This window comes from Marmota marmota, unplaced genomic scaffold, assembly GCF_001458135.2.
Source record: "Marmota marmota marmota unplaced genomic scaffold, marMar, whole genome shotgun sequence".
In the NCBI taxonomy this organism is placed as follows: Eukaryota; Metazoa; Chordata; class Mammalia; order Rodentia; family Sciuridae; genus Marmota; species Marmota marmota.
In genome coordinates this window covers 19,762,260-19,777,335 of record NW_026000057.1, presented here as the reverse complement: position 1 = coordinate 19,777,335, position 15,076 = coordinate 19,762,260, and the positions used below count along the sequence as shown (strand labels likewise).

Here is a 15,076-nt window from a genome sequence, read left to right as displayed (position 1 = left end):
TACCCAAAAAAATCAACTTAGAGCAGAATAAGGTTTGGGGGCTCACCATTTCAGAGGTTCAGTCCATATTCAATTGATGTCATTGTTTTGGATATGAGATGAAGCAGAGCACCAGGACGAAGGACATGGAAGGAGAAGCCGCTTATTTCATGGTGGCTTGAAGCAGAACGAAAATGGAAGGGGCTGCAGGGAAGACAAACCCTTCCTAATCATACCACTAGTGACCTACCTCCTCCAGCCACACCCCACCTGCCTACATTTACACCCCAGTTAGCCCATCCAAACTAGGATGGATTGATTAAATTACAGCTCTCCTAATCAAATTATTTCACTTCTAAATATTTCTGTGTTAAATTGAAGCTTTTGAGACACCTTATATTGAAGCCATAACAGCTCATGTTTATGTCACAATGCAAAATGCATTCAATCCATCTCCAGAGTCCCTATAGACTTAATAGTTCCAGAATTACTCCAAAGTCCAAGTCCATAGTTTTCAGTGAGACTCAAGGCAAACTTTTGACTGTGAGCCCCTGTGACAGTATCAAAAGCAGGTTACATACATCCAATATACGATGGCACAGATTAAATATCCCCATTCTAAACAGGAGGAATAGAGGCATAGAAAGAAGGAACAGAACCCAAACAAGACCTTAACCTAGGTGGGCAAACATTTCCTGTAGGTTCATATCCAACATCTGGGCAGATGATGGTGAATTGTTAACTCCAAAGGTCTTGGGCAGCCCCACCCCTATGGCCTTGTCGGTTGTGGCCTATGTGGCCTCTCTTTTCCTCTGGCTCTGCCTACAGTTAGCAGCTTTCCTTGGCAGACATTCCACATTCCTGGCATCCCTTAATCTCCTGGGTCTCCCTGCAGCTTTGACTTCCTTCTCACAGCTTCATACACCACCCTTTCAGGGACTTCCCACGGGGATACTGACTCTGCCACACTTTGCCTAGCCTCCCAGGCCTTCCTTTGAAATCTTGGTGGCAGTTTCCAATCCCCTAACTCTAGGATCTTGCATTTACACAGAAACAACACTGCATGGGTGATGCCAAAGATTGCAACCAGCTCAGGTAATAGCTGGGCCCCCTGAAGTGACATCTAAGTGCCTGTGCCGCCAAGCATGGTGAAATAACTTCCTTGCCCTCCTGCCCTGTATAAGTAAAGTGCACCCCCAAGGTCATTTAAATGAGTTTTCACTTCTATATCCTTGAGCTGCAGTTGGTATGGTATTGCTGATTCCTGAGATGCAGTCAAGGTGTCTTTCTGTTGTCTTAGTGCCCAGTACTTAACTTCTCTTTCATGATGGTACCATACCTTTTTGGCCACAATTTTACATGCACTTCTCTAGCCAAATTGTAAGTTTTAAAAATCCTCCTCCTTCACTACTTTTTGCTCCTGATTCTAGCAGTAAACCTGGCTACAAACTGCCAGCAATATTCATGCCACTGCCTGATTGCTGTGCTTCCTTGACATTTCCTTCATTAGGTTAATTTGTCCATCTCCTTTACATTCAGCCTCATACAAAGTCTCAGGACATGGTGAAATGTACATAATTTCTTTGCCAGAATATAACAGTATGGTCTTGTAGTGGTACCCCCTCCTCCACAAAAAATCTTAAGCTTCTCCTGAAATCTTCACCAGAATTGATCTTAGGACTATCAGCAAAAGAATCTCTACAAAAGAGTTCAATGTAGTTAAGCTTTCTGTTTCCTGTTGCTCTATTTTACTTGGCTATGGGCCATGAAAGAGTTCCACACTCCAGGTTCTGAACACCCCTTTACTAGTTTTTCACAACATTTATGGAGTATCTAGTATTGTAAGGATATATGACCATTTGTAAAAGTTTTCTAGTGGTAAATGTGTTTGCAAACGCAGAGTGTGATAAGGAAGACAGATTGTTTTAACAAGGTCTTTGAAGGTGGGCCTCAGACTTCACAGGGGTATTTACATTTCAAAGAGAAGAGAAGATGTTACTAATTAAGCTCCAAGGTAACAGCTGTCCAGGGAGAGAAAAAAGGAGAGAAGGAGCTCTCCCTTTCTCAGGCACTGATTCTTGCAAAAAATAAAAACAAATAAGAGTCATTGTGGGGTTAATTTTCCCAGAACAGGGAAAAAAAGTCCTGTTGTCATGGGAACTTCTGTAGATTGTGAAACTCTTGAGTCCCTCCTCTAATACACTGGGTATAAAGTTCTAAAACTTCTTTAACTCAGGGTTCAGGGGGATTGATTGATTACAGAGAAAGCTTTTCCCTCTGAACCTGGCTGCAGCCAAATGAATCAGTTTTCTGCTAATTCTTTGGTGTCTGACCTTGTCTGTTCCTACAACATACAGCCTCTTGTCCAGTTTTCAATAGAGTCCCTATTTCTCTCAGAAATCTCATGAGCACAATCTTTGGCATTTTGGTCCCCTGAGCTCTGGAATCACCCATCAACCCCTCCTTGCAGCATTCTAAGGCTTCTCCAGTTGGAATCTCCAAACTTTTCAAATTCCTCCTGCAAACCAGTTCCCAAACTCTTTTGAACCACATGGTTTTGTTGTCATAGCCATGACTCCTCTTGGTACCAATTTCTGTCTTGGTTGGCTTTACATTGCTATGACCAAAATATCCAAGATGAACAAGTTAGAGAAGGAAAAGTTTATTTTGAACTTACCGTTTTCAGAGGTTTAGTTGATTGTTGGCTGACTCCTTTGTTTGGGGTCTATAGTGAGGTGGAACACCATGAAGGGCTTGGCAGGGGAAATCTGCTCACCTCATGCCTGCCAGGTAGCAGAGGAAGAGAAAGGGGAAGAGGCCGCAGGGATGATGAACCCTTCCAAGGCATGCCGCCTGTGGCCCACTAATACCAGCCATGTACCATCTACCTACAGTTGCTTTCTAGGCAGTCATTTAAACTACAATTGACTGATAATATGATAGTTCTCATATCTAATAATTTCACCTTTGACTATTTCTGCATTAGTACAAGACCTTTTGGGGGACTTCTCATAAAACCATAACAAATTCCTAATAATATTTCTAATTCTAATGTAAAACCTCTGTTATTTTGAGTGTTTTCCATTTCCATGTTTGTCAGTGACTTCAGACAGAGGTTTGGCTCACATTGCCTTAGTATATTCACTTCCTTGCTCAAACAAGTAATTTAATTGTTTAATACAATCAGGCTCCCGATGGCTCTGTGCACACCACCCTGGAAATCTCTCTGCCCCCGTTTTCAGATTCCACCCAGGGACTTGGAGGCACTGGGCAAGCACTTCACTACGGAGTCACTCCCCAATCTTTTAACTGTCTTGTTTTACACTGTGTAGTGCACAGGCATCCTTGTTTATACAGAGAGCTCTACCCACTCCTTCTGAAGCACCACTCTACTCATGCCCTGAGTCTGGTTAAATAGGTAGATTCTGTTTCTCTAGGACTGAGGTAGAGCCCCAGTTTCTTCCCAGGAGATTCTAAGAGGAGGTCTTCATACTGATGCTGCTGGTCCTCAGACCACACATTGGGTATCAGGGCTCTCAGATAATCCCACTTCATGCCCTGAGTCCTTTACCAGCTCCCGATTCCCTATTGCCGCAGTCTGGCTGGGCACAAATCATGAGCCACTCAAGCAGGAACAAACTTTATTTTTGAAACTGCCGCCAACGCCCTGTACGCTCCCGGCCAGATTGCCGACAGACCCACACTGTGTTCTCCTGGACCCCAACAGGAAGTCCCTCCTCCGGAATTCCCTCCTACCGCACTTCCCCAACCAATGGGAACTCTCCAGGAGTCCCGTAGCAGGCCTAGGTGGACAGCAGGAGTCCAATATCCATATGAATGCAGATCTTAACATAATCATATCATCTCAATGGCTTGCTGGCGTCACCTTTCAACCAAAAATGCCATGCATCATATTACTTGGCTGTGGCTCTTAGCACCTTATGAGCAAAGTTCCAGTTTCTGAGTGAGGGTTTAGCATGGGCCTGTTCTGCTCTCTCTGTACTCACTTTATCTTCCTCGTCCAACACCAGTTCACATTCACATTCACTCACACACACAAAAAACACTTAGTCCTGAACACTGAGCTTCTTACTCTACTTTCCTAGTGAGATCTTTTAATTTCACACTTTGTTCACCTGGTTCTCCTACCATGAGTGCTTTTCTCTTCTTAGCTTACCACTCCTGTTGGGCCTTTTGATATTCTACTTACGTCATCTTCAGACTGGGTTATAAGTCTCCTATTTTGATCATAAGAAACCTTAGTTAATCCTATTCCACATTGTATTCAGATTATTGGTCTTATGTCCTGATTCTCTTTGAGGCAGAACACACTCTGCTAGTGTATACTGGGTGGTGATCAAATGCATAAATTAAAGTGATTCTTGTTGTAAAGTAATTTTTTAATTTTTAAATTAATTTTTTAATTTATATATGACAGCAGAATGCATTACAATTATTGTTAACACATATAGAGCACAATTTTTCACATCAATTGTTGTATATAAAGTATATTCACACCAATTTGTGTCTTCATACATGTACTTTGGATAATAATGTCATAATATTCCACTATCATTTCTAACCTCCTGCCCCCTCCCTTCCCCTCCAACCCCTCTTCCCTATTTAGAGTTTCTCTATTCGTTCCATGATCCCTTTCCCTACCTGACTATGAATCAGCCTCCTTATATCAGAGAACACATTTGGTGTTTGTTTTTTTGGGATTGTTTACCTGCAAATGCCATGATTTTATTCTCTTTTATTGCTGAATAATATTCCATTGTGTAAATATGTCACATATAATAAGAATTTTGAGCAGTGGTTTTGGCCTTTGTTCTGTACTCGTTAGTAATAACTCCTATGAAAGGGTAGTTTAGCACTATTTATTTTTACCATGAAGTCGGACCAGAGTTCAAATCCTAGCCTTTCCCCTTAGTAGCGGAGACCCCTTGGCCATTTACTTGACCTTTAACCCATATCTTTAAAACAATAGTGTAAAAATCTAAATGAGATTATCTTTAAAGCATTTGGTACAAATATTATAAGCTTTTTAATTGTGTTGTCAGAGCAGAAGAGCAGAATAAAAAGCAATCCTAAAAAGATAAAAGATTTAAGTGGTCAAAGAATAGTGCGTAGGACCTTTTTTTGAAATATTTAGTCCATTATTAGCTCTTCAACGTGAGTGTACTTACAGATTACTTGGAGAATTTTTAAAAATATGGGCTTCCTGTACTGACTCCTAGAAATTCGATTTCGGTATCTTGGAAGACATTTCAATATCTACATTGTCAGTGAACATTCTAGTGGATTCTAGAATTCTGACATACCATACTTAATGACAACATGGAATTTAGTTTCCCCAACTATCATGCTGGTAATGAGATGAAAAGTTTGTAAGAGAAAATTAATTTGAGCCCGAAGCAAATGGTCTAATGATGGGAATAAAGTATTTATAATCAGATGTTTAATAACAAATAGTTTTCCCTTTTTAACTTAGCATTTCTGAGCAGGGAAGAACAATCATCTTCACCATTCATCAGCCTCACTACTCCATCTTCAAGCTGTTTGTCAGCCTCACCTTATTGGCCTCAGGAAAACTAATGTACCATGGTCCTGCCCACAAGGCTTTGGAGTACTTAGAATCAGCAGGTGTGGTTGACGTTTTCATGCACTAGATCCTTCCTTCATAGACTCCTGGGGAGAGCAGAGGGGTCAACAGGAGTACCGCTTGATCTCTGTGTAGACGTACCTCAGATTCCACCACTATAAAACATCTTCCGTTAGTTTGATGCTAAATTTGGGGCACCAAAATTTTGCTTCATTGTGCAGCACTTGCTTGTTCTGTAGGTCTTTTTCTTTTTCGTATTTGAGTGTGTGTGTGTGCTGTGTGCATGTGAGTATTTCTCTTGTGTCTTTTTTTTTTTTTGCTTCACAGTTGTGATGTTCTTTCCCTGAAAGTTAATCATAAACATGTTGAACCAACAGCCAGTTATTCCATCAGTTGAATATTTATGGAAAGGCTCATATTCTTGACCATATAGCAGATTGTGGTTTTAGCTTTCCCACGGACATGTGATCTTGCTCTGCCTTCATGAGGGCTCATGGATATGCTAATTTATTTTCTGGTAACATTATATTGCATATTTATACCCTGAATGGATTTGAGTGATCCTAAATCTGACTTTGAAGTACCAAAGTTTTTAGGCTACCTCATTCTTTGTATTTCAGGTTGAATTATGTGATTTTTTTAAAAAACGGCTCACATAATCTACTTCATTTTAGAAATATTTGGTTATGATTACAGATGTTTCTCCATGATCTCATATACAGTTTAAATATTCACTAGCTATATTTCTTAATTTTTATTTAATGTCTGTCATTTAAAAATGATCAACCATATATGGGTCTGGGGAATCCAGAGTGGATGAACTTAAGAGTCAGATCTCAGGCCAGGTTCAGATGACTGTGGCACAAGGTGAGTTGAGGTGAGTTCAGGTGTGCTGTGGTGGTCATGTTCTCTCAAGAATGCTGCTCTGGGGATTGGTTGAATATTTGGAATTATGACAGGTAGACAGATGATAATCTGGACCTTTGTATTTATGTGGTGGAGAAACTATTGTTGCTATATGCATCCATTATGGAATTTGGTATATAAACACAGAGCACACTGGACTTAGTATTTAATGCTTTTTTCTTGGACTTAGTTTTAGATTTATGAAGTTCTGATAAGCATCAGGGTATTTTGATAGCTGTTTGGGTTTTATGATTTATTATAGTTGAAGACTAACTAAGTTTGATGTTCTGAAAGGTTAAATTAGGGGAGAAAAGAGCCAGAAGATGAGGGAGAATTTGTTAGATTCTCTTATCCTTAGCCTCACCTCCCTCACCCTATGGAAGTGAGTCATTATTTTCTAAGACCATTGGGTTGTGTTCTTAGGTGGCTTTTGTTCTCAGGTTACTCTGGTGAGGAATACCAAAACCCTGCAGACTTCTTCCTAGACATCATCAATGGAAATGTCCCTCCTATAAACAGAGAGGAAGAAAATGAAGGTATGTGTAACTGTTCGATTCACAGACATTTGCCTGATTGATTTGGTTAATGTTTAACAATATGATTGGCTGGGTAGTAGCACAGTGGTAGAGCACTTACCTAGCATGTGTAAGGCACTGGGTTTGATCCTCAGCACCACATAAAAATAAATAAAATAAAAGTTCATCAACAACCAAAAAAAAAAATTAAAAATATGGTGGCTCCTTAAAACATGGCTTTTTGAATTCAGGTTAATGTGGTGGTGTCACACCAATCAACAGATAGACTTTGTTGACCATGAGTGCTGTGCATGTTTTTTTTACTTTATTTATTAATGAATATTTATATATTACTGTCAGTTTTAAAGGGAGTTTCCATTAAAAATCAACATGCTCATTTTTATAATATTCAAAAATGAGAATCTTATTTTAATGTAGTAATAATCGAGGAACAGATGTTTATATTGAGAAATATAACTCTGTATGGTAAAAAGTAATTTTAAGAATTAGGTTCCAATCAGTTAGGAAAAGGTTAGTAAATTTGCTGTTTGCCACAAGATAATGACAGAAGTCAGGTCAATTAACAAGTTTATCAATGTGTAAATTGATAACAATGCTAGTACTTCTTCAATATTCAATCTTTAGAAGTAAGGTGTTAACCAAGAAACAGGAAACAGAGAAACACTTTCAATCAGTTGTTAAATCTATTAAAAATACTTCCCTTCTTTATCCACTTTTATTTCAAAGCCGAGGAGACTGAACAGCTTTTCCAGAGAGAAAAACCAGTAATAGAAGCATTAGCTGAGTTTTATGCCAACTCAGCCTTCTACAGAGACACAGAAGCTGAATTAGAGCGTCTGTCAGGGGGTCGGAATAGCAGGAGTTTGGCCTTCAGGGAGATCACCTGTGTCACCTCCTTCTTTCATCAACTCAGGTGGATTTTCTGGCGTTCATTCAAAAACGTGCTGGGTTTCCCTTCGGTCACTCGTCGTCAGGTAACCTGCAGACTCATAACTGTGCTGTGAAATACTGATGTGGGAGCAGTTTTGTTCTGATGTAGTCTGCCTCAGGATTATGTGTATCTTCTACCCACCCTTCCATCTATTTGTTGTCCCTACTCCATTGAGGATATAGAGATAGTCAATAGGACAGGTAAAAATTAAGTTTTTACTAAGGAAACATTTTTAGTGGTTTCTAGGACACTATCAGAAGTTTTGTTGTTTAGAAGAGATGTAATATATAATCTGAGTACAAAAAGATTTTTGGGGTTCAATCAAGAATTGAACCCAGGGAGGCTTAACCACTGAGCCACATCCCCAACCCTTTTTATTTTTTTATTTTGAAACAAGGTCTCTAAGTTGCTTAGGGCCTTACTAAGTGGCTGAGGCTGACTTTGAACTTGAAATCTTCCTGCTTCAGCCTCCAGAGTCACTGAGATTCTAGGCATGAGCCACCATGCTCAGCTAGAAAACGAATTTTTTAATTAAACTAAAAGCAATGTCAGTCACATTTGGGGTGTTCTATTAGTTGGTGTCCTTTATATATTGATTTATTCCACAACTTGCACGCAGATCATTTGCTGCATTTTGGGGACTCTAATATGGTTGTGAACAAAGTGAATAAAAATAACAATCTCTGCCCTCATGGAACTTACTTTCTTATCAGGGTAGAGAGGTGGTAATTGGACAAATAAAATATACAGCAGCTCAGATGGCAGCAGGACCATGCAGAAAATTTAAGCAGAGAAGCAATAGAGAAGGGGAGGGAGAGGGCAGGCAGTTGGTAGAAGAAAGTTGGTTTGAAGCTGAAATCAGGCAATGAGGGACACCTGGTGGCACTTAGTACACCTGAGGGAGGTCTGGGATGTACACTTTCTGACAGAAGAACCTGTAGGCAAAGTGTTCTTCCTTATAATTGACCCTCCTCATTGAGAGATTCTAATCTTTGAAAATAGATATTTGTAAATAGATATTTCAAAGAGTGTGCTATTTATACACAGGTAGTAACTGGAGTTAATAAGGCTACTCATTGTCCCATTATCTTACTCAACTGAGATGAGATAATATTCTTTTGCTCTTTCCACTGGTTCTGCAGTGGTTGTTGATTATTACTCCTTATGCTTTTTTGTTATACTTAACCCTTGTAACACATGAAATCCTAGTTGCCCTAGTCCATTGGGCTGTTATTTATAAGGGAATCAATCTTACTGGTAGTTTTTCAGTTATTTTATTATCAGTCATTGAGTTTCTCCTGAGTACTGAAAGAATATTGTTGGCTCTAATGAAATACTGCTAACTACTTCACATGTACACTATAATTTTCATATACAAGTCATCACTTTCTGAGTATATCTGAGATCCTATATCCCCATTTGAATCATACTGTCATTGCTCCAAATATTTTCATCCCTGTGACATTGCCATTTCTGTTGGAACACAGGCAATTAGGTGTCCTGTCAACCAAGGTAAAGTTTTATTCTTAGAAAATAAGTTATGTCATTTGGCGACACATCTGTTGATTTAGATCCATCAACTTGGATTTCCCATGATGGAACAGTGAGCTGCAATGAGTTGATTCTTTAAGGTGGTTCATGCATTTAATTTTTCCTACTTGCCCCTCAAAGTGGTTTATAGTGCTTTGTACAAGACACGTAGATGGTAGTTGTGCACAGGGCATAATTAGAACAGAGCGACTTTCAATAAACCAGGATCGTGTCTTGAGATTGCATGTTCAAACTCTTTGTCTCATCAGTGAATTCAGTTCCCCAAAAGGAATTTCAGCAATTGTCTGAAAAGTAGTAGTCTCTAGAAGAAGGGTTGAACCTTGTAGCTCCCTGAGATTAAAGGAACAACTCTTGTTCAGGTTTGTAATAGGTGTAATGTAGTACAGAAGTATAATATTTAGTAAAGGGCCAGTTGGAAAATCTTTGACGGTTTTAAAGTATGAAACTACATATTCACTGGCACAAAACTTGGGAGGTCAGTTCAACTCTGAAAATTTGTACCCCAAGTGTCTTCAGCACTCTGCTACCCTATGTGGCAGTGTCCGTTTGACACTGAAAGGAATGTTAACTTGCAGAGTCGTCTGCTCTGTTGTCCTATCAGCTTCCAAAACAACAGATGCCTTAATTTTCAATTTAATTTAGAAAGCACACTAATAATATACAGTGTTTTGTATTCTCTTAGGGACTCTGGCCAAGCCATTTAAAGTGTTGATAATCTCAATGGAGAGATTTGATTATGCAGCCAAATATCTTGTAATAATCAGTGATGTGGCGGGATGCAGTGGCTCACATCTGTAATCCCAGCAGCTCAGGAGGCTGAGGCAGGAGAATCAAGAGTTCAAAGCCAGCCTCAGCAAAAGGGAGGCACTAAGCAACTTGGTGAGACTCTGTCTATAAATAAAATACAAAAAATGTCTGGGGATGTGGGTCAGTGGTTGAGTGCCCTGAGTTCAATCCCAAGTTGCCCTCCCCCCCCAAAAAAATCAATGATGTGCATGCAACAATTTTACTTCTAATCAAAATTTTTTCTTTTTTCTTTTTGTTTTTGATAAGCTATATTGCACTGTCATTCTGGCACTGGCTGTAGGTGGCACTTTCCTTGTGTTAAAAAATGATTGTACTGACATCCAGGTTAGGTAAGTAAATTTGGATCTTTACTTGAGAAAATGCTATTACTTTTTTCAAACTTGTAAATATCCTTTAAGAATTTGAATTTATGATAAGTATAGAATAAATGTTACTGTTTAATTCTGGGTAGAATGAGTTGGTACATTAAAAACCAAATAGAAGACTAACCTTTCTTTTTATCAGATGCATGTATATACAAATGTACTAGTAAACTCTGATTTAGCCTTTTAACCATTCTTTTTAAATTTTTTATTTGTTCTAATTAGTTATACATGACAGTAGAATGAACTTTGACACATCATACATAAATGGAATATAACTTCTCATTTTTCTGGTTGCACATGATGTAGAATCACACCCTTTATGTAGTCATTTATGCACATAGGGTGATAATATCAGATTCATTCTACTATCTTTCCTAACTCCATATCCTCTCCCCTTTCTTTAGTCCCCTCTGCCTAATCCAAAGTAACTCTATTCTTCCCTAACACCCCCGTCCTTTATTGTGAATTAGTGTCTACATATCAGAGAAAGCATTAGGTCTTTTTGGTTTGGGGGGGATTGCTTATTTCACATAACATGATATTCTCCAGCTCCATCCATTTACCGGCAAATGCCATAATTTCATTCTTCTTTAAGGCTGAGTAATAATATTTCATTGTGTATATATACACCATATTCTCCTTATCCATTCATCTGTTGAAGGACACCTAGGTTAGGTGTCCATAGTTTAGCTATTGTAAGTTGAGCTGCTAAAAACATTGATATGGCTGTATCACTATAATGTGCTGATTTAAAATTCTTTGGGTATAAACTGAGGAGTGGAATAGCTGAGTCAAATGGTGGTTCTATTCCAAGTTTTCTATGGAATCTCCAAACTGCTTTCCAGATTGGTTGCACCAAGTTTTAGTCCCACCAGCAATTTATGAGTGCATCTTTTTCCTCACCTTATTGCCAGCATTTATTGTTGCTTGTATTCTTGATAATTGCCATACTGACTGGAGTGAGATGAAATCTTAGAGTAGCTTTGATTTGCATTTCTCTAATTGATAGAGATGTTGAACATTCATTTATATATTTGCTGATTGATTGTATTTTTTATTTTTTATTTTTTAGTTGTAGTTGGACACAATAACTTTATTTTATTTATTTATTTTTATATGGTGCTAAGAATGGAACCCAGTGCCTCCCACATGCTAGGCGAGTGCTCTACACTAAACCCCAACCCCAGCCCAATTGAATGCAAAGCTCTTTGGTGAAGTGTCTGTTCAGTTTCTTAGCCCATTTATTGATTGGGTTATTTCTTTTTTTGGTGTCAAGATTTTTGAGTTCTATATAAATCCTGGAGATTAATGCTCTATATGAGGTGCATGTGGTAAAGATTTTCTTCTATTCTGTAGGCTTTCTCTTCACGTTCTTGATTATTTCCTTTGCCGAGAAAAACCTTTTTATTTTGAATTCATCTCATGTATTGATTCTTGATTTTACTTCTTGCACTTTAGGAGTCTCATTAAGGAAGCCAAATCCTAAGCTGACATGGTGAAGATTTAGACCTACTTTTTCTACTATAAGCACAAGGTCTCTGTTCTAGAGCCTAAGTTTTTGATCCATTTTCAGTTGAGTTTTGTGCAAGGTGAGAGATAGGGACTTAATTTTATTTTGTTACATATGGATATCCAATTTTCCCTGCACCATTTTTTGGATAGGCTATCTTTTCTCCAATAAATGTTTTTGGTGCCTTTGTCTACCATGAGATAACTGTATGTGGGTTCATCTCTGTCTCTTCTATTCAGTACCATTAGTGGAAGCAAGTACATTCACCTTGTGGAAATACTACCACCACCATCCAACTTCAGACCATTTTTTCATCTTCCTGAATGAAATCCCCATAAAACAGTAATTTCCCATACTTACTTCTCCTAAGTCCTGCCTACCACCTATCTACTTTGTGTTTCTGAATTTGGAGACTCTAGGAATCTCATATACGGGAATTCATAGTATTTCTCTTTTGGTGACTGACTTATTTTCCTTAACATTATGTCCTCAGTGTTCATTCAAAATGTAGTATGTGTTGGAATTTGGCTTTTCAGTCTGTAAAATAGTTATGTATTTATTATATTTGGCTTTACCCATTCATTTACTGATGAAAATCTGGGTACCTCCAGGTTTGAGCTCTTGTAAGTAACGCAAGCTATAAGTGTGAAAATATCTCTTTGAGTCCTGCTTTCTGTCTGGAGTAGACACCCAGAAGTGGAATGGCTGGATTATACGGTAATTTTGGTAATTTTCTGAGGAACTGCCAGGCAGTGGAAGCACTGTAGCTGCACCATTTTACATTCTTTGTAGCACACAAGGGTTCTAGTTTCTTCACATCCCCATGAACTTCTTACTTTGTCTTTTGCTAAATATTAGAGTTCCACTGGGTCTTTGGTAAAATGTACAATCCTTTGTTCATTTTAAAATTGGCTTGGTTGGTGCTATTGTTGTTGAGTTGGAGATTTTTATATTTCTGGCATATTAATCTCTTATTAATCAGGACCACTTTCATTTTTATGTATTTTGAAATCTCACAGGAAGGTGGCTGTCCTAGTCAAGCATAATTAAAGGCTTTTGGATAGTTGTGTGGTTGACGTCTCTAGTAATCTAGTAATGAGCTGACTAAGGATTCCCTCCATTGTCTGTATTTTCTTTCCACATGTCTTTCTTTCATTACTCCACTTTAAAACTGTGTTAGTGTTATGTTCTAGATATGTGATACTCCCCAAAGCTTCTATGTTAGTGCAGGAATGTTTGGAGATGAAATGATTGACTTATGAAAGCTGTAATCTTATCAGTTCATCCTAGTTTGAATGGCTAAATAGGTAGTAACTATAGGCAGATTGGGCTAGATGAGGAAGGTCAATGGAGGATGAGACCTGGACGAGTTTAGGGTTTATTATACCTGAATCTCTTTTCCTTTTCTCTCTCTGCTTCTGGCCATGATGAAGAAAGCAGCACTTGTACACCACACCATTACACCATGATCTTCTGCCTCAAAATCCATTGGGTCTAAAACAATGGACTTTGCCAACTGTGGACTAAACCTCTGAAACTATGAGTCAAAATAAACTTTTCCTCCTCTAAGTTGTCAGATAGTTTGTTCTCACCAATGCTAAGCTGAATAACATAAAAATCAGTACGAGAAATAGGGATTTTGCTGTGCCTAATCTGCTCATGTAGTTGAGAAGCCTTTGGAAATGGTTTGTAGTAGGAGTTTAGAAAAGTTTGGAGATGCAAGCTGGAGAAGGCTTAAAATATTGTAAGCAGAACTAAATGGGCTATTATGGCAGAAATTCAGAAGACTAAAATGCAAACAGGGCATGGACATTAAGGACTGTGCTCACGAGGTTTCAGAGGGAAATGAGGACTCTCTTGGGAATTGGACTAGAGACTATTTATGTTACATTCTGTCAAACAAGTTGTCTACATTTTGCCCATGTCCTCAGATTTTCTGTGAGGCTGCATTTAAAGGTGAAGGATGAATTAATCTAGTGGAGGAAATTTTATGGCAGTACAGCATTCATTCAGGAAGTGTCATGGATTACTCTCAGATTTTGGCCAGGTTTACTGTCAGAATCAGGAGTAAAAATCAGAGAAGGAAGATTTTTTTTAACTTGCAGTTTGGTATGTTAAATGGGTAATGTAGGGTGTGTAGTAGTCAGGCCAAGAAAACGGTGATTGTTGAAGAGATTATAGCCACTAAAGAGATACTAAGCACTTTAAATAGAGACAGTGGGGAAGATAATTTGAAGGCATCTCAGGAATTCATAAGATTACATCCCTTGCAGGCTCAAGGATGTAGAAAGAAAAATCACACTGAGGAAAGATTGTGGGTACACATTGCTACATAGTTGGGCCTAGGAAGTTTTTTCACACTTATCAGCTGCCCAGGCAATCAGAGGCTACTATAGCCATGATCCCAGGGGGACCAACTACTGCACAAGCTAGCAGCAGACCTTGATATCATCCATGTATTGCTGGTTCTGCCAGAATGCAAGATAAATTAGTTAATGGATCATAGAGGCTTTCAACTGAGATTGCAGAGGAAGTTCTGTGAGACCAGGTGATGTGTAGGATGGTTGGAATCCCTAAAGGCTGCCCTGAAAGGGTAATGAATGAAGCTGTACAGATGAATGGAATGGAGGCCCCAGAAATGAAATGCCAGTAGTGTGGACTACCTGCTCATAAAAGCTCCTGACTACAGAGAAACCAGGTGAACAGAGAGGCCATGTGTGCTACAACTTGCAAGACCAAACAGTCAGGGTTGCTCTAGCCTTTTGGAGATCACATCCCACCACCATGTGTCTTAGATGCAATAAGTGGAGTTTGGGGAGCTTCTTGCCTGGCTGGGTTTGGGTCTTTTCTGGTTCTATGCTTTCTTTCTATGCCCCTAATCCTCCA

General features: G+C 38.9%; 1 protein-coding gene and 1 pseudogene across 1 annotated transcript in view; one reads left to right on the top strand and one right to left on the bottom strand.

Moving 5' to 3' along the window:
- LOC107141131 (broad substrate specificity ATP-binding cassette transporter ABCG2-like) overlaps window positions 1–8,318 on the top strand; it is a 25,672-nt gene extending 17,354 nt beyond the window's left edge. Inside the window, exons 6-8 of the mRNA XM_048813593.1 lie at window positions 5,474–5,625; window positions 6,931–7,026; window positions 7,753–8,318. Of these exons, the coding sequence (XP_048669550.1) occupies window positions 5,474–5,625; window positions 6,931–7,026; window positions 7,753–8,030 (526 nt within the window). The 3' untranslated portion in view covers window positions 8,031–8,318. The remainder of the gene's footprint in view (window positions 1–5,473; window positions 5,626–6,930; window positions 7,027–7,752) is intronic.
- Window positions 1–15,076, bottom strand: part of LOC107141308 — a 303,686-nt pseudogene that overhangs the window by 127,086 nt on the left and 161,524 nt on the right.